Source organism: Punica granatum, chromosome 8 (assembly GCF_007655135.1).
Source record: "Punica granatum isolate Tunisia-2019 chromosome 8, ASM765513v2, whole genome shotgun sequence".
NCBI classification, from domain to species: Eukaryota; Viridiplantae; Streptophyta; class Magnoliopsida; order Myrtales; family Lythraceae; genus Punica; species Punica granatum.
The window spans coordinates 23,735,125-23,754,703 of record NC_045134.1 but is presented as its reverse complement, the minus strand read 5'-3'; the positions used below and the strand labels follow the sequence as shown (position 1 = coordinate 23,754,703).

At 40.2% G+C, this 19,579-nt stretch overlaps 2 protein-coding genes across 3 annotated transcripts; both read left to right on the top strand.

The window, feature by feature from the left end:
- The first annotated feature begins 276 nt into the window (after window positions 1-276).
- LOC116187315 (probable disease resistance protein At1g61300) lies at window positions 277-6,240 on the top strand. Its single transcript, XM_031515969.1, has 2 exons — window positions 277-1,194; window positions 3,418-6,240. Exons 1-2 carry the CDS (start codon window positions 515-517, stop codon window positions 5,855-5,857), a joined length of 3,120 nt encoding a protein of 1,039 aa, XP_031371829.1. The 5' UTR covers window positions 277-514; the 3' UTR covers window positions 5,858-6,240.
- Window positions 6,241-14,040: 7,800 nt separating this feature from the next.
- On the top strand, window positions 14,041-17,693 carry LOC116189217 (probable disease resistance protein At5g63020). 2 transcript variants are annotated; one of them, XM_031518784.1, is made up of 2 exons: window positions 14,041-14,851; window positions 15,131-17,693. In XM_031518784.1, the coding sequence occupies exons 1-2, from the start codon at window positions 14,169-14,171 to the stop codon at window positions 17,265-17,267; spliced, it is 2,820 nt and encodes a 939-aa protein (XP_031374644.1). In that variant the 5' UTR covers window positions 14,041-14,168; the 3' UTR covers window positions 17,268-17,693. The 2 variants fall into 2 exon arrangements, with proteins under 2 accessions (XP_031374644.1, XP_031374643.1); XM_031518783.1 differs by having other exon boundaries at window positions 15,128-17,693.
- The last annotated feature ends 1,886 nt before the right edge of the window (window positions 17,694-19,579 follow it).

The following is a 19,579-nucleotide window of genomic DNA, read 5'->3' as shown; positions in this document are numbered from 1 at the left end:
ATTGGGCCGGCCCTCTTGACCTATGGGCTACATATGCCACTTGCAATAAATTATTTGCTCGAAAACTATGATGAAGTTTCTGGGCAATTGTATCATGGAATATTTAATCTATCGCTGATGAGGCTCTCTTGGCTTAATTAATGGCAAGTATTGGGGCCGGCCTTCTTGACCTATGGGGTACATATGCCCCTTGCGATAAATTATTTGCTCGAAATATCGCTGATGAGGCTCTCTTGGCTTAATTAATGGCAATTATTGGGGCCGGCCCTCTTGACCTATACATATGCCCCTTGCGATAAATTATGTGCTCGAAAACTATGATGAAGTTTCTGAGCAATTGTATCATGGAATATTTAATCTATCGCTGATGAGACTCTCTTGGCTTAATTGATGGCAATTATTGGGGCCGGTGTATGTGCTTGGGAACGAGAAACATTATTCAACTTGGACTTGCAGGCACCACGTTGAATCCTCTCTTTCCCTTATCTCCGGTTTGTTCTTACCCAGGGAAACAATGGATATTATAAGTGGAGTTGCCGGCATCGTTGGCAGCATCGTCGGCATCATCGGCATCGTCTTTCAATGCTGGGGTTGCACGTCAATGTACCGGACGTACATCGAAGATCTTGAAGGCAACCTCAACACTCTGGAAGAGAGTATGAAAGAACTCAGCGGTGTCATGGAAGAAGTGAGGACACAAGTCGTGAGGGAAGATGGTGAAGGCAGGGGCCAAGCAAGTGAAGTGGGTGGCTGGCTAGGGACAGTTGAAGCCCTCGACAATGAAGTGAGCGAGATTGTGAGAGTTGGGAGGCAGTTGTTGGAAGAGAATGGCTTGTGCAGTGGTTTTCCCAACAACAGTTGGACACGTTACAGGCAGTCCAAGGCAGCAGAGGCAAAGGAACGCACTGTAGACAAGGAACTGGGCCGAGGTCGGATTTTCAAAGATGTGGACAACAGGCCTGGCGACCTGAAACTCAAGAGTTCTCTTGAGGCTCTTGAGGGCAAGCGGAAGGAGCTGGACAATGTGTTTGAAGATGCGATGGAGAGAATTAGAAGGGACGAAGCTTGGCACTCGAAGCGAACAAAAGAAGTTGGTGAGTGGTTGAAAAGAGTGGAAAATCTCAAGGAAGAAGTGGGTGAAATTCTGGAGGAAGGGACGCAGGAAATGGGAGGGGGAGACCCTCAATCTCACAGGTAATTTACAATGAGTATTCGTTCTGTCCAGCTGTTCATGCATGAATCGCGTCCATCAAACCTAGCTACATATTTCTTACAAAGCTATATGAATCTAAGCAATCCCATGCTGCCTCACATGAATATTCTCATACGCAAGTCAGTAGTTGTCGATAATTTGTATTTAGTCGACGTTTGATACATCCGAAGTAGGATGTCCTTAACCCGTGGATTGGCTTCAAACCAATTAGGATGATCCTGCAAGGATAAATGGTCCCTTTTATTGTGAAAACATTCGAGATGTGAAGAAATCTATACACAATATCAAAAGTTGAAGCGACGCCTCGGACAATGCCACGTAGGACATAGGCAGTCCGTCGTTGAGCGACTTTTGAACTTCTCACAAATCACAATGCGACAAATGTCATCTTATTATCATGTCACACTACCCTTAGAACTACAAAGGTCTTTCAGTTATGAAAGTCAAAATATCATCTACAAATAGTCTTTGAAAGACAGAAAATCTCACCATTTGTGCAAGTATACCATCATCTTCATAAGACGAGCAAAAAAAAAAAAACAAAACTCTTATTCTAAAAGTTGTGGAGAATAGTGAACTCCAATATATCTATCTATCTATCTATCTATCTATCTATCTATCTATCTATATATTAACTATGGTAAAACAGGCCCCTTTGGGACCTATGGCTGAGAGTGGGTGGGAACTATAATGAAAACTGGTCCCTTTGGGACCTACGGGCGAGAGTGGGGTTTTTTCCCACCCGCACCCCCATCCTTTTTAAATATATATATATATATATATTTTCAATTTTTATTGAATTTAACCGTATAAATCTCTTTTTCTCCCTCGGTGTGTACCACTTGATATTCCAAAGATTGCTAGGTCCGATTAATCTAAATTCGAGCGAGGTCCCATTATGGAACCAGGGGACGAGAGGGTAGCTCTTCCCACTCGCCTCTTCATTTTAAAAAATATTTAATTCAAATTTTTTATATCTTTTTTGGTCTTCTTTTTTCTTGGTGTACTTTAGATCCGATTGACAAGATGTTCGGTAATCCGGTTGACCTGTCAGTCTAAATGACCATTATGATTAGACCAGTCATTTTGAGGAACATTTAATTCCACCTTCTTTTTTTTAAAAAAAATTCCTCTTTTGCCCAGTATTTGTAAATTTGACTTGAACAATATAGCAGATAACCCGATTAACCCTCGCCTAAATGAATGTTCTCCATGGTGGGATTGCATATTTTTTTCCAACTTTTACCTAGAATTTTTTAAAAAATATATATAAAAAAATGTTAGATATATAAATTGGCTTATATATAATATTTTCTATTTCAAATTTTAGATCTATATTTCAAATTTTAAATTAATTAGAAGGATTAATTTTGGACTTTTTAGTGTGAACCTTCGGTATCCAAAAGTTTAAGGCAATAATACTATTCAAGTTCGAGCGCAGGTCAACTCACTAAAAAGTAAAGCTCTATCGATCATAAACTTTTTCTGTTCACATGATTAAAACATGCGAACTTACTTAAAGAAAAGAGACGTCAAATATTAATTTTGGAATTTATATATGTTGAAACTCTTGACCCCTTTTCCTTTTCCTTTTCTTTTCACGATTTCTTTTTTCTTTTATTTGGGCAATAGGGCGCCGAAGGTCACCACCATTCTTGTAAGGTCGGCAATTTAATAAATTATGTTGGACTTTCTCTATTTACATGACTAAAATTTGAGACTTTACTTAAGGACAAGAGGCATCGAATATTAATTTTGGAATTTATATAAGAAAAACTCTTGCCCCTTTTCTCTTTTCATTTCATGATTTATTTTTTTATTTGGGCAGTGGAGCGTTGATGAAAAGTGTAACCCCATGAAAAGTTAGCAGTCAATGCATTTCCAGGAAGCTATTTTAAGTATAGAAATTTCTCCACAATATTACAGCTCCACTTAAATGAAAAGTGTAACCCCATGATACAATTGCCACGAGAGATATTGGCTGCAATCACGTGGCTCAAGGAAGTCCACGTCAGCAAATCTTGTTAAAATTAACGGGAAAAATGATGTCGTACTAACATTGATACCAATCCATAATTTTATGTATGTCTATGCTATCGAAAATAGTTCATGCAAAAATTGACAAAATGTGCAAAGTTTTTTTTTTTTTTACTTAACCCATATTTATACGACACTTTTGCTCAAATTTCAATCTTTATCAACAGGAACTGCCCATCGTGTAAGCGGCTATCAGAGCGTGCTAAGGAGAAGACAACCGCCTTGGAAGGAGAGCTTGCAAAATATCGTGCTTTCAATACTTACACCTACAAGCCGGATGATCCTCCTATGGTTGAGCAACCTCTTGAGCCGCCGGTGGGTTTAGATTCTAGCTTTGAGGAGGTGTGGACCTGGGTTCAGGATGAAAGTGTGAGACGTATTGGGTTGTATGGCATGGGTGGTGTCGGAAAGACTACCCTCCTAAAAAAAATCCACAATAAATTCCTGGGAATTCAGCATGATTATGATGTGGTTGCTTGGATTGTAGTGTCCCAACCAACTAATCCTGAGAAAATCCAGGAACACATTTGGGAGAAACTGCATCTCCCTGAATCTCGATGGAATGACATCATAGAGACGGAAAGACCGGGCCACATATTGAAGATCATGAAGGAAAAGAATTTTCTAATTTTTTTGGATGATATATGGGAGGAAATAGATCTCTCAAATCTTGGGATTCCTTCTCGTAATCATCAACGCAAATCCAAGATCATATTCACAACCCGATTAAAGGAGGTTTGCGGCTCCATGCAAGCTGAGCGCACGAAGAAGGTTGACTGTTTGCCACCAAATAAAGCCCTCAACCTATTCCGAGAGAAGGTGGGTGAACAAACTTGGACTGCCCATGATGAAATCCCAAATCTTGCTGAAGCTCTGATTAAGGAGTGCAAGTATCTGCCGCTTTCTCTTATTACTATTGGGGCAGCAATGGCAAGTCGTAGGGATCCCGATGAATGGAGGAAAGCTATTGAAATTTTGAAGAAACTCCCATCAGACTTTGCAGATATAGAAAAGAAGGTGCTCTCTGTGCTAGAACTTAGCTATAAATATTTGCCAAATGAAACCCACAAAAAATGTTTCTTGTACTGCTCAATATTCCCTGAAGACCATGTATATCGCATGGATGATTTGATTGATCTGTGGATAGGGGAGGGCCTTCTCAATGAATGCAATGGTATACATGAAGAACGTGATCGCGGAATCGAAATAGCCAGATGCCTCATACGTGTTTGTTTATTGGAGGAAGTTGATATGTCTATTGAAAAACGTTTTAAAATGCATGATGTAGTTCGAGCTATGGCCTTGTGGGTGGCATCTGAACATGGCAAGAAGAAGAGACCACTTTGTCAGGAGAAACAGAGGTCATTTGAGCCCACGGAATTCGTGAAGTGGACTGATGTAGAAAGGATATCCCTCTGGGAGGTGGATCAAAAGCTGGAAAAGTTGCCTGATACATTTGCAACTTTTTCTAGTCTATCTACTTTGATAATACGAGATACCAAGGTGGAGACATTTCCAAATGGATTCTTTTCTGCCATGCTATCGTTGACAGTGTTGGATGTGTCATGTAATAAATTCTTGATTGAGTTACCTGGAGATATTGGAGTACTAGGAAATTTGAGGTACCTTGATTTGCGGCGGACAATGATAAGGGAGCTGCCTGCAGAGCTAGAGAATCTGACAAAGTTGGTGTTTCTGCTTTTACATCGTTATTGTCGTGTTCCGGATCGACTGATCTCAAGTCTGCTGTCCTTAAGAGTGTTTAGCTGGGAACCATGGGAAACTACACCGCATATAGATGGGGGAGAAGAGCAAAAAGTGATTGAGAAGCTGAATCACTGCTGTAACACGAAGTTAATTCAAGATGTTTGCCTGCGATTAGACTTCACTGTTGCTGTTGAGGAGTTACTTATGAAATGCCCCCACTTGCAGAGGTGCTTAAGAGAACTCAGGCTTAGATGGTGTAAGGGTTGGATGTCACTTATAATCCCGAAGCCATCGTTGAGGACAATGGAGCATCTCAAATATCTACAAGTCAGTCGCTGTGAATTCACTGAGATAACAATGGGCAAGGAAGAATATGGTTGGCACGGAGAGACTGGGAGAAGTGATGGATTAGGATCTCTTCCTCTACCTTCTTATCCTGAAATTAGCCACCTGGAAAGTCAGGACTGCTTCCGTAGACTTGAAAGGATAATCATTGAAGATTGCGACAAGTTACGAGAAGTGACAGTTTTAATTTATCATGCTCCCTGCCTTACCTACCTCAGAATTAGTTGTTGTGAATCATTGCGGGAACTGATCGCTGGGGATGTTGAAGATTCTCATGTGGGCAAAATACTCTCATCTCTCATCTACCTTCACCTGGGAGCTCTTCCGAATTTGGAGAGCATCTGCAGGAGAGCGCTGTCCCTTCCTTCGCTGGAATTGTTACAGGTTGTGAAATGCCAGCAACTGAAGAAGCTCCCCCTAAAGAGCAGCAGCAGTGCACACGCAAGAAGACAGTTCTTCAAAATTAGAGGACAGTGGGAGTGGTGGGATGGTTTGCAATGGGATGACCCTGAGACGAAGCGCCTGTTCTTTAGGAATTTTATTTCTGGGTTTTAGATTGAGAATTTGGAATCTGATTTCGTATTCTTTATCGGACTTAAAAAATAATCGAACTTTTTTTGGTGTGCACCCGGTATTCGGTAAAAAAAATCGTAATTTGTCTCTGCACACTCTTCAAATTTCTTTTTTCCTTTTGTTTAACTTTTGTCAGCCCTCGATAGCAGTTCACAACGATCTAATAATTGACCCTGCCTTCGATAAACTTTGACATCAAAAGCTTCGGAGAATTGAACGGAGGGGGCGTTTGTTTTGATGTAAAGTTTAAATTTTACATTGTAACGTTCGAACTTTACGTAGTATTTTACAGCGTTTGTTTGTACAACTTGTAAAAATGAATCATTGTAATCATGTGCTCGAGTTAGAACTTTACAGCCCTTGTCAGTAAAGACCTTGAATTCAAAACAAGTGGAATTGTTAGATTATAATGAAGATTACTGTTGTGGGATCCATAATCATCTCTATAAAAATAAATAATACATTATATTAGCACCCACATTCCCGGTAATCCAATATAATTTATCAAACATAACAATCTCACGTTTCAACTTTTAATCCAAGAAAAAAATTCTATAGTTAAACTTTCCCTCCAATCTTCACATTCCATGAAATTTAACAATACTCAAACCAAAGACCTTGGAATGCAATTTGTGAGCCCTCATGAGAAAAAGAAAATATTTTGAATTTCGCTAAGCAAATAATTGCATCCCATTTTCTCCACATTTTTCTCGATCTTATTTCATAGAACATTATATCATTTAGTTTCTCAAACTTATTCCAAAAGAATTTGGTCAGTTCAGCCGTTTCGCTTCTCCTAATTTCATAAACTCTCCCTGGAATTCACCCTTCACCACTCTGCCTCTCAACTTCTCTCAGTTATCCCAACAAGTCATCATGAGCTATGACATATACATATCTAGAAACCATTTTCGATGATAGTGAAGTAAATCTTCTTAGATGTCTATCAGAGAAGTTTCGGAAACAGACACTCCATCGGAGAACCGGGTCGGCCTCGAGGTCCAAGAAGATGTTGGAAAAGCTGGAGGTTAAACTCGAACTTTTTAACAATCTCGATCATGCAGTAAGGGTCTTAACCTTCTCGATAACCATAAGATTTTTTCATCAGTAACTGGGCTCTCTTGGCCTTCATGGCAATTGTTGGGGGCTCTCTAGCTTGACCTTTGATGACATTTTGTTGTTTTGTGTGGACATATCTTTCCTTCTCAACAGAGCAATTTTTCCAATCAACGTCATGCCTATGGGGTCCATAAGCAATTTGCCATAACTTGTTTGCTTGTAAATTAACTTTGAAGAAATCTCTGTGCAATTCCACCCTAGAAATTTTCCAATCAACATCATGCTTATCTGTACGTTTTTTTTTTCGTTTTCTTTTTCTTTTTCTGATACAAGGGAGACCCATGGACCATTACGAGATAGGCAAGAGAAAATATGTAAAGCGGCATGAGAGTCCCAATAGTGATGATCGAACCCCGGGCCTCTTGGTTCCGAGTCTGTGACATGGTTTAATGTATTTGTATGTTTTGTGGTCTCATGACCCTGCAATCATAATAAACAAAAAAATAAGGAAAATAATTCAACAAAGACAGAAACGGGTGGTTATGCTGGCAATCCTCCCCTTCCCTTCTTTCCAATCGTTTTATGTTGTTTCCCTGAAAAAAAAAAGGATATTTGTTTCTGCATTTCAGTCGAGAGTCAATGGATATTGTGATTGCAGTCTCCGTCTGCCAATGATGGGAGTGCACATCCAAGTACCGGACGTACATCCACAATCTCAGAGAGAACCTCAACTCTCTCGAGAACAGGATGATTGAGCTCAGCCATGTCAATAAAGGTGTGACAAGACGAGTTGAGACGGTTGAGGTTTCAGGATTGATCCAGACAAGTGATGTGGAGGGCTGGTTACGGAGAGTGAAAGCTCTCAGGAATGACGTGGACGATATTCTGGGTGTCGGGAAGCAGTTGATGGAGAAGAATTGCTTGAAGGAAAAAAGTTTTGTGCTCTTTTTAGATGATATATGGAGGTACAATGCCATCTGGGGCTTTCTCAAGACAGAATATGAAGGAGATGAGAAGGTTCGAGGCATGAAGGTGTGGTCTTATGAGGGAGCTTGATAGGCAGCAGATGAAGGAAAGTGAAACTGTGAAGGAGTATTCTGATAGGTTGGTTGAAATTGACAATAAAATCAGAGAACTTGGGATTGACTTGAAGGATGAAAGGCTTGTGCAGAAGATATCGGTGTCCTTGCCAGAGAGATTCGAGTCAACTATAGCATCTCTGGAGGACACCAAGGATCTATCAGACATCAAACTGGCATAATTGTTGAGTGCTTTGCAGGCTCAAGAGCTGAGAAGAATAATGAGGAGAGAAGAGTGCATTGAAGGAGCGTTGCAGGCCAAGATGAAATTGAGTTATGCGAGAAAAGGGAACAAATGGAATCAATCAAAAGGGAATGCTGATGACTTCAAGGCAGTAACAAAGGCAGGAAGTTCAAACATCAACGATCAGGGAACGAAAAGAAAGCAAGTTCCCTGTCAGCATTGTTGGAGGAAAAACCATCCTTGCTACAAATGCAGGAGAAGGCCAGATATGAAGTGCAGGAAATGTTACAAGATGGGACATGCTGAGATTATCTGCAAGTAGAAGAATCCTCAGCAGTCAAGAGAGGCACAGGTGGCAACTCATCATGAGGTAGAATAGTTATTTGTTGCATCCCGTTTTACTTCAAATATTGCAAGTGATGGCTAGCTATAGATAGTGGTTGTACAAATCACATTACCAGTAATGAGAGCCTGTTTAAAGAGCTTGACTGGACAGTTTCCTCTAGAGTTAGAATTGGGAATGGACATTAGATTGTAGTGAAAGGAAAGGGGGCTATGGTAATTGAAAGCCATATTGGTGCTAAGCTTATCACATATGACCTTTATGTGCCTGAGATAGATCAAAATTTGCTTAGTGTTGGTCAGCTTGTTGAGAAAGGTTACAAGCTGATGTTTGAAGAGGAGTGTTTGTTTTCTGATTCCAGTGGCCTGGAGCTGTTTAGGATTCCAATGCAAGATAAATGCTTCTCCACTTAAGGTGAGTAGCCTTGAAGAGTCAAGCTGATGGTGCAGAGGTTTGGTACAAGAGATCAGGGGATTTTCACTGCAAAGGTCTAGTGTATATGCAGAAGAATGAAATGGCAGTTAGTCCGCCAAGCATGGAGGAGTAGGTCTCAAGCTCCAAGACCTATCTTCTTGACAAGCAAGCAAGGGTTCCATTCAAAGGATCAAACTTGAGAGCTGTTGAGAAGCTTCAACTGGTGCATATAGATGGTGTGTGGTCCAATGTTTGAACTCTCCTTCAGCAGAAGCAGGTACTTTTATCTTTTTTGTTGATGATTTCACCAGAGTGTGTTGGATCTTATTTTATGAAGGTCAAGTCTGAGGTTGTTGAGATATTCCTGAAGTTTAAGACTTGGATTGAGAATCAATGTAGAAGAAGTATTCAGGTGCTCAAATCAGGTAATGGGACTGAGTATACCTCAAATAGATTCAAGCTTTTCTGTGATGAAGCAAGGATAGAGCATCAGTTCACTGCTCCATATTCCCCTCAGCAGAATGGAGTTTGTGAAAGATAGAATAGGACCATTCTGGAGAACAAGATGAATGAGCTCGTACTTCCAGAATCTAGGAGACAATCTTAGCTCTCTGGTGAACAAGATAAATGAGCTCAGCCATGTCAATGAAGATGTCACTAGAGTCGTGATGGCTGAAGGAGAAGGCTGGATCCGAGCAAGTTATGTGGATGGCTACCCACAAAATTTCGAAATGATTATTGCTTATCATAGTCCTCGTAGAATTGGACAAGGTTTATGTCTATCAGTCCATCAACTTTCTTTCATTTGTATCTAGATCGATGAAGGCATTGTAAGGAACCTCATGAGTTTAGACATGGCCTACTTTCCAATATGGCCTGCCTTATGTAAGTTGATTCGAAAAGAAGGAAGGGAGATGTCAAGGGGGCAAGAATTGAACTAAACATGGAGAAAAGTGGAGATGCCAATTGGACGAAAGCTAAAGCTCAACAATATGAACTGCAGCCGTTTGAATCCTATCTGTATGTTACCCTTCCCTCAATTTGTATTCTTGATATGTGTTCATTAGACTGAGAGCCAAGATGGATATTGCAAATACAATCTTCGATGTTGGCCTCCAACGCTGTGACTGCATATCCAAGAACCTGGCATACATTCAGAGTCTCGAAGACAAACTCAGCCATGTCTTTAAAGATGTGAATCGACGAGTTATGTTGGCTGAATCGACGAGTTATGTTGGCTGATGGAGAACACAAGGACAAGTGAAGTGGCAGGCTGGCTGCAGAAAGCCCAGCTTCTAATACAAGAAGCCAATCCCGTTTTGCAGAGAGGGGATCAGGAAATGCAGAACAGCTGCCTGTGCGGTCTCTGCCCGAAGAATTGCAAGTCACGTTACAAGCAATCGAAGCTCGCTGAGGCAATGAAATCCACAGTAGAAGCAGAAGTGACCAAGGTCGTAACTTCAAGGATGATATTGCCTACGAGCCTGCTGATTTGATCCTTGAAAGATCTCTTAATGTTCTTCGCAGCAAGATGGCCGAGCAGGCAAGTGTCTTCGAAGATGTGAACCAATGAGTTAAAGAGGCTGACGATTTACACTTCAAACGAACCAGCGAATTAGGCAGCTGGTTGGAGAGAGTGGGAATCTTGAAGGAAGAAGTGGGAAAACTTCTCGAGAAAGGGGAGCAGGAAATCCAGAAGAGCCGCTTGCTATCGGGCAATCTGTCTCCCAAGAACTCTCAGTCATGTTACGAGAAGTCAAAACTTTCTGATGTAAAGAAAACCACCGGAGAAGAGGAACTCCTGAAAGGTCATCTTTACTCTGTTGGAGGCATAGCACTCGAACTTGCAGCGTGGCATTTGATTTTGCAACTACGATATTAGTACCCATCAAGAAGGGAATCAACGTCTCCGCACGTTTGGACAACACAAGAATGAGCAGAGCCAGCTGGAGTTGCCTGCGGGGTCTCCCACAGATGTGCTTGAAAAGGAGGCCCTCGAAGCGAAGAAAGCTCCGTAAGAGAAGCTTGATCTAATGCGCTGTGTATAATTGTTGGTATTTGATTTGCCCCTACAAGATAACCTACAATAAGAACATGACAGAGAAATCCATCAGATGCATCTCAATGAATGTGTGTGACTTAATTGTTGCTTTCAATTTGCATAGGGAAAATACCGAGTTTACTCTAGTCTTGGGGATTTATTATCATTTCATTTCGAGTTCTTGCTCAGAAGTGATCGAGAGCTGATCGAACACATGCCCCTCGATCACGGGATGATGCAATTTTGCAGTTTCCTTTTCCTTATGCCCAAACAGAAACGTTGTCGTCAGCTGCAGAAAAGAGCAAACACAATACAAAGTTAGCCGAGGTTTAGCTGAGGTTTGGGCTAAGGCTCTCTGCAGAAATTTGTCAGTTTGCAGATCCATATTTAGCTGAGCTTGCTGAAATTATAAATTCCTAATCATTTAGTCCGCTGATTTTTCTCGAGAATTTTCATCTTCTTCTTACAGTCTAAAATTTATTATAATGACTTTGGTGACAAGTTCATCCATCTAAGGGACATAAAGATTTTTTTCTTTTATAATATTTTTTTTTGAATGTACGGTTTTTTGAATGCTCGAAAGAGGCAGAGTTTGAGGAGTAAAAGAAATAGTCAGAGAAGTTCTTTCTTGGACAACTGCTCTATCACGGGGTAGTTAAACGAGAGATAAAGAGGACACACGTAACATACGTTTCCGACATATCGTAGAGCCAAATTTATCTCAACATTAACAGGATTTCTGCAATAAAGATAACAACTTCTTAAGAAGAACACGCTCAATTACACAAATGAAATGCGGGAAAAGGCAAGAGTGTCTTATGTTCTTGTGGCTATTACTTTTGCCTGGTTTGGAATGTTAAGGTGACATTCAGATATATAGACGAGACAATTTCACGAACGCTTTGGCTTCTTCCTGTAAAGCGGCCGAAACCCTGGAGTACGTTTCAGCAGAAACTAGTAGACTCCTGCATAGACCGCAAAAGTTCATTTGAAAGAATTAGTTGTAAAAATGACAAACAAGCTATATGCAGATGTCAGAGAGGACATGATAAAAACAATGTCAGTCTCAAAATCCGTGTTTTAGAAGTTTAGAAGCGTGAATTGAACTGCAAACAAGGTCTTGGACGACAGTTGCTGCATCAAATAAGCCCATAAGCAGCTATCAAAGGGCATAGTGCAATCACGTTAGAGGACTGGCGAGCCCATGATCAGCTCGCTGGATAAAAGCCGCTTCAGATATTAGTGCATACAATGTAGTTTGCTTTTCCTCGACCCTCTTCCTGATCACATAACTGACTTAAAGATTCTGAGGACACAGCCCTCCTAGACAATAACGACTCACTTCTCACTCACCTTCTTCCAGAATCCCGTCCACTTCCTCTGTTATAACTTCCACCCTTTTCAACCAATCAACCACTTCTCCGGCTTGCCTCTTGTACCTCCGTTCTTCTAATTTGACCTTCCTACTGATATCTTGCAAGATGCTGATCAGGCCATCCCTCTTCCACTTCAGATCATCGAGGTTCTCATCAAGATACATAATATATGAGATCAGCTTGATCCATTCCATTGAACTGAAAAAGTTGACGAATTTGCATGAATAGAATTTAATATTATATAAGCAGGAAAGTTAAAAGTTCTTTCTCATTGACTTACGATATTATATTCTAATCAACTTTCCAACTAACCAAATTGTGATATAAATAATTTCTCAGAGACACAGTCATCTCAATTGTTGGATGTAGAATTAATCATTACTATGGGTCAACTCCACGTTGTATTTTCAGCGGCTTGCCCATTGAAACTCTGCTTTCGTCGCAGTGAATCATGGATGAGGCTGTCCTCATTATTGTCCAGACGTTTTCACCTCGCACAACCTAGAAATGGTTACAATGAATCTTGAAATCTAATCCATAAGCATTTCAGTATCTTCTTAGGTTATAATATCCGAGTTTAGATATTTTATAGTAGGTTAGGTATGTTCTTATTCAGTTGCAGAATAAACAAGAAAGGAATTAATTCATGACCGCATCAGTACAAGATTAAAGGCCATAGAGTTAACAATAACAGTTCACAATGATCTAATAATCCACCCTACCTTCGACATCAAAGGCTTCAGAGAATCAAATGTTGGGAAAAAGGATTTTGAATTTTGCTAAGCAAATAATAGCCCCTCGTTTTCTCTACATTTCTCGATCTTATTTCATAAGAATTTTATGTCATTTATTTTCTTTCGATCTTAGTTCCCAAGAATTCACTTCTGTCGTTTCCCAAGAATTCACTTCACAAGAATAATAGCCTCGAACATTCTGCATCTCGACTTGTCTCACAAATCCCAACAAGTCATGAGCTAGGACATATATATGTAGACACCTTTTTCGATGATAGTGAAGTGAATATTCTTAGATGTACATCAGAATCGTTTCGGAAGCAAACACTCCATCGGAGAATAGGATCGCCTTGAGGTCTAAGAAGATGATGGAAAAGCAGGAGGTTGAACTCGACAATGTAAGATTTTCATCATGCCTAATTGGCAATTTGTGGGGCGGCTTTTTTGACCTTTAATGATATTTTATCGTGTTGTGTAGACTTTTCTTTTCTTCCCAAGACACCAGTAAACTTCCAAGTAAGAAGGCAATGTTTCCAGTCAACATCATGCCTATGGGGTCCACAAGCAACTTGCATAAATCATTTGCCTGTAAATTTTGATATAGTCCGTGCAATGCTACCATATAATTTTTCATTTTACCACTGATGTCTTTGTGGCCAGTTGATGGGGTACTGTATTTTTTTTTTTTTTCGGTGCAAGGGAGGCCGTGGTCCTAATAAGAGATATGACAAAAGAACTATATTAAGCGAGATAGGAGTTCCAATGTTGACCACTGAATCCAGGACCTCTTGACTCTGAGTCAATGACTGGCATCACAGCAGTTAGCTCCCCTTCCTCGATGTATTGGAAGTGTTGTGGTCCCCTGGTCCTGCAATTATCATAAAGATAAAAAGGGACAAAAATTCAACAATGACAGAAACAGGTGGTTGTGCTTGGGGACAAGACATTCAAGTTGGACTTGTTGGCAGAACTTAGAATCCTTTCTTTCTCTTCTTTCCGATGACTCCTCTCTGTTCTTACCCTGAAAAAACGATTTTTATTTCTGCGATTCAGTCCAAAGCCAATGGAAATTGCCAGTGCAGTGACTGCAGTCTTCAGCTCCGTCTGCCAATGTTGGGATTGCATGTCAAGGAAGCGGATGTACATCCAGAATCTCAGAGACAATCTCACCTCTCTGGAAAACAAGATGAATGAGCTCAACCATGTCAAGGGAGATGTGACGAGACGAGTCGATATGGCTGAAGGTGAAGGCTGGATCCGAACAAGCGACATAGGTGGCTGGCTAGGGAGAGTCGAAGCCCTGAATGATGAAGTGAGCAGGATTTTGGCGGACGGGAAGCAATTGATGGAGAAGAATTGCTTGTGCAGTTGTTTTCCCAAGAACTGTCGGGCACGTTACAGACAGTCCGAAGCAGCGGAGAGAAAGCAAAACAATGTAGAAGCAGAACTGGGCCGAGGTCGTAATTTTGAGGTTGTGGCTTACGAGCCTGGTGACCTGATCCTCAAAAGATCTCTTGAGGCTGTTCGCGGCAAGATGGAGGAGCTGGGCCATGTGTTTGAAGATGTGAGGGAGCGAGTTAGAAGGGAGGAAGAGCGTCACTTGATACGAACAAGTGAAGTCGGTGGTTGGCTGGAAAGAGTGGAACTTCTCAAGGAAGAAGTGGGGCAAATTCTCGAAAAGGGGAGGCATGAAATGGAGAAGAACAGCGTGAGTGTGGGAGTGGGAGGAGACCCTCAATCTCACAGGTGACAATGAGTGTTCTATGGTGTAGTTCACTCTTGAATTGCATTTTCTTATAAAATCTGGCTATGTATGCATTACAAGCTGTGTGAATTTTTAGCAATCGACCCGTGAATATTTGCATGCCATTTAGTCAGTATTTTGTCAGCATTTTGTATCGAGTCAACATTTGATCGTACTCTGAACTAGGATGTCAATGTCTGGTGGGTTGCCAATAAACCAATTAGGATGATTCTGCAATGATAAATGGTCCCTTTTGATCGAGTTTCTATCTTTATCAGCAGGAATTGCCCATCATATAACCAGCTATCAAAGCATGCTGAGAAGAAGAGAACTACCCTGGAAGAGGAACTTGGCAAAGCTCGTGGTTTCACAATTTTGGCCTACGAGCCTAACGATCCTCTGATGGTTGAGATACCTCTTGAGCCGCCGGTGGGCTTAGATTCCACGTTCAAGGAGGTGTGGCACTGGGTTAGCGATGAGAGGTTGAGACGCATTGGGTTGTATGGCATGGGTGGTGTCGGAAAGACCACCCTCCTAAAGAAAATACACAATGAGTTCCTGGGTATTGAACATGATTATAATGTGGTTGCTTGGATTGTGGTGTCCCGACCTACTAATCCTAAAAAAATCCAGGAAGCGATCTGCGAGAAACTGCATCTCCCTAAATCGGAATGGGATCAAACTAGTGAATTAGATAGAGCTCGCAAGATACTGATCATTATGAAGAGAAAGAGTTTTCTGCTTTTTTTGGATGATTTATGGGAGGATATAGATCTCTTGAATCTTGGCATTCCTTCTCACAATCACCAACACAAATCAAAGATCATATTCACAACCCGATCAGAGGAAGTCTGTGGTCTCATGCAAGCAGACCGAACGAAGAAGGTTGAATGTTTGCCACAACATAAAGCCCTCGAACTATTTCGAGAGAAGGTGGGTGAAGAAACTTGGGCTGCCCATGTTGAAATCCCAAAGCTTGCAGTATCACTAGTTGAGGAGTGCGAGTACCTGCCACTTGCTCTTATCACTGTTGGGGCAGCAATGGCCAGTAGGAAGCATCCAGATGACTGGAGACGAGCTATCAATTATTTGAAGAATAGTCCATCAGACTTTGCAGCTATGGGAGAAAGGGTGCTCTCTGTGCTAGAATTTAGCTACGAAGCTTTGCCAAATGAGACACAAAAACAGTGCTTCTTGTATTGTTCAATATTCCCAGAGGACTATAAATTTGAAGTGGATGAATTGACCAATCTATGGATGGGGCAGGGGTTTCTCAGTGAATGCCATGGTTTCCATGAGGCACGTGATCATGGAATCGATATAATCAGATACCTCATACGTGTTTGTTTATTGGAGGAAGTTGATATGCCTATCGACAAAAGTTTTAAGATGCATGATGTAGTTCGAGATATGGCTTTATGGGTGGCATCTGAGCATGGGCAGAAGAAGAATAAAATACTATGTCAGGAGAAGGAGAGGTCATTTGAGCCGAAGGAACTTTTGAAGTGGACTGATGCAGAATGGATTTCTCTCTGGGCGGTGGATCAAGAGATGGAAAACTTCCCTATAACATTCACAGCTTTTTCCAGACTATCTACCCTGAAACTATGGCGTACCCAGGTGGAGACATTTCCGAAAGGATTCTTTTCTTCCATGCCATCGCTGAGAGTGTTGGATTTGTCAGTAAATCTAAGATTGGCAGAGTTACCTGAAGATATTGGAGTACTAGTAAATTTGAGGTACCTTAATTTGCGGTTGACAGAGATAAGTAAGCTGCCTTTGGAGCTAAAGAATCTGATAAAGTTGGTGTTTCTGATTTTAGATCGTAAATGTCGTGTTTCGAAGGGACTGATCCCAAGTCCACCATCTTTAAGAGTGTTTAGTTGGTGTTGGGGACTGCCGCTTTTTGTTACATCTACTGAAGAAATAGATGAGGGAGAAGAGCTCAATGTGATTGAGGAGTTGAATGACATGAACCAAATAGATGATGTTTGCCTGCAATTAATCATTGCCGTTGCTGTTCAAAAGTTACTTGCCTACTGCCCTCACTTGCAGAGGTGCTTACGAGAACTCGGACTTAGATGGTGTAATGGTTTGAGGTCACTTATAATACCAAAGCCGTCTTTGAGGAGAATGGAGCATCTTGAATTTCTACATCTCGAGGACTGTGAATTTGCTGAAATAAGCATGGTCGAGGGAGAATATGGTTGCGGCGGTGAGATTGGGAGAAGTGATGGATCAGGATCTCCTCTGCTTTCTTATCCTGAAATCAGCTGCTTGGAAAGTAAGGACTGCTTCGGTCGCCTTAATACAATACAAATCTGGGAGTGCAACCGACTACGAGAAGTGACAGTTTTGATTTATCATGCTCCTAGGCTTAACCATCTTGAAATTTGGGGTTGTGACTCGTTGCGGTAACTGATCAGTGGGGATGTTGAAGAATCCCATGTGGATAGGATATTGTCGTGCCTCACCAATCTTAAGTTAAAGTATCTTCCGGAACTGGTGAGCATATGCAGTAGCACGCTGCCCTTTCCTTCGCTGAAATTGTTACAGGTTGGGGATTGCCCGAAACTGAAGAAGCTCCCATTAGATAGCAGCAGTGCAAGGCAATTGAGCCAAATCAAAGGAGAAGAGGATTGGTGGGATGGGCTGCAGTGGGATGACCCTGAGACTAAGCAATACTTCTCTACCAAGTTTGTTATTTAAAGTGTAAATTGCACCAAAATTTATGAACCCTGCTAGTTTTTCCCATTCTAGCATTAACTTCATTTATTTTTATCTTTTTATTGGAAAAATAAACGAACTGTCTTTTTAGTTCCAAATCTACGATCGGTTAACACATTGAATTCGTCAAAATATGGGTTCATGGTTAATGGATTCAACCAAAGGTTCGATGCGTTCAATCGGGCTTTATAATTAATAATAAATTAATTATCAATCATTACAAATAGCCTCTTGCAACATAGAAACATGTAAGAATTGGACAAAAAGGTCCCGCTCTTTTCCTCATTTTGATTCGCCTCCAAAGAAAACTACAAGTGATTCCTCGCTTCTCAGTCTTCTTCCTCGTTCATCAACTCCAACAGTAAGCTCCCGTTGCTATCTATCAGAGACGAAAGGATCTCGGCCTTCAATAACGTCTTTCAGTTAGCATCTCTATCTGAACCTGAATAAAATCATCGATATATTTTAGATGTCCTATCAATTACACCTCCATATAATAAAACAGATTAGCACGAGCAAGAGATGGAGGGAGTGAGTATGTCGAGGAGAATGTGCATAGTCTGCATACATTACTAAAAAATGGTAAATTCTACCAACACCCCCTATTGTTTAAGAAAATATCAGACATACCCCTTTTAAGAAAAAAAAACACATATACTACTCCTGATTTTGTTGAGGGTGATGCCCCATGTCACTTGTGATGATATGGAACTTTCCTAGTATTTTTTAATTCGAATAATTAAAAAATACTATAAAATTATAAATAAAAAAAAATGAAGGGACCAGCAGGCTCTCTCGGAGGTGGGGAGAGGGGGCTGCTCGCTGGCCAGGAACCTCACCGGCGAGGCCACGAATCTCAGTGGTTCGAGATTCTCCTTGATCTTGGGGTGCGAGGCCTCCCCATCGGCCACCACTTTTACCAGGGAGTCACCAACGACGACTTCACAAGTTGAGGGCAACCTCGCTTATAGGGGTGGTGGTTGGTAGGTAGCCCCCCATCCCCATACTAAGAGGAGGCCCAGTAGCTCTTGTTCCTTTTTTTTAAAAAAATTTCATTTTTTTCTTAATTTTCTAAAATAAAAAATATTAGGAAAAGTCCATGTCAGCACAAGTGCACATCTGGCATCACTAAGCAAACTCATGTATGGTATGTGGTCTATTTTAAAAAATATGGGGTGTTGCTGGTATGTCACGAAACCATAAAGAGTGTCAGTGGAACTTACTGTTTAAAAAAATAATATTGAATACTGGGAAAAAATGAATAATAATAATAATAATAATAATAATAATTAATAATAATAATAATTATTATTATTATTATTAAATTTGCAAAATAAAGTTCAAAATAAAATGCATACAAAATATTAAAAAAAATTAATTCATAATAATTCACAAAGAAAGTCACAAATTTCAGGAAAAGATAAAATAAAATTATGAAAATAAAATAAAATAAAATAATAAATTTAGAAAAATAAAAAAGCGTAAAACTTCGAATTAAATATATTAATTAGTAAAACAACATTTATCTAAAATACAGTTTGAACATAATTATATATATGTAGCTTAAGAGTTAAATTTTTCTTTTAATTTTTCACACGTAAATTTAATTAATTTTTAAAAATCTTAGGAGCGTAATTCCCTCTTTGTCTATCTCGTCGCTTAAAATCCACTTCGATTACTTTTTTCATCTCCCAAGTCGAGCTTGAGGCAGTGTATTCCTAAGATTTGGCTTCAACTTAGTGAGGGTAATTCAGTCTCAATTAAGTCCAACTCTGTCTGAAGATTCTTTCATATTTGTGAGAATATTTTATTTTATTTTATTTTATTTCGATTTCATCTTTTATGAATTTATTCTGATTTTCTTGATTTTTATTTTTCTATAATTGCCTTCAAAAAATAAATTAGATTGGATCACATTTTCATAGATATGATATGTTATATATTTATTTATTCTTAAATAAGATCATACTTTTTTTTATAGATATGATGTATTGAATAACTGT

Coding starts and splice junctions, on each gene's coding strand:
- LOC116187315 (XM_031515969.1), top strand. CDS start 515: ATGGATATTATAAGTGGAGTTGCCGGCATCGTTGGCAGCATCGTCGGC. Junction 1,195..3,417: donor GGAGACCCTCAATCTCACAG/GTAATTTACAAT, acceptor CTTTATCAACAG/GAACTGCCCATCGTGTAAGC.
- LOC116189217 (XM_031518783.1), top strand. CDS start 14,169: ATGGAAATTGCCAGTGCAGTGACTGCAGTCTTCAGCTCCGTCTGCCAA. Junction 14,852..15,127: donor GGAGACCCTCAATCTCACAG/GTGACAATGAGT, acceptor TATCTTTATCAG/CAGGAATTGCCCATCATATA.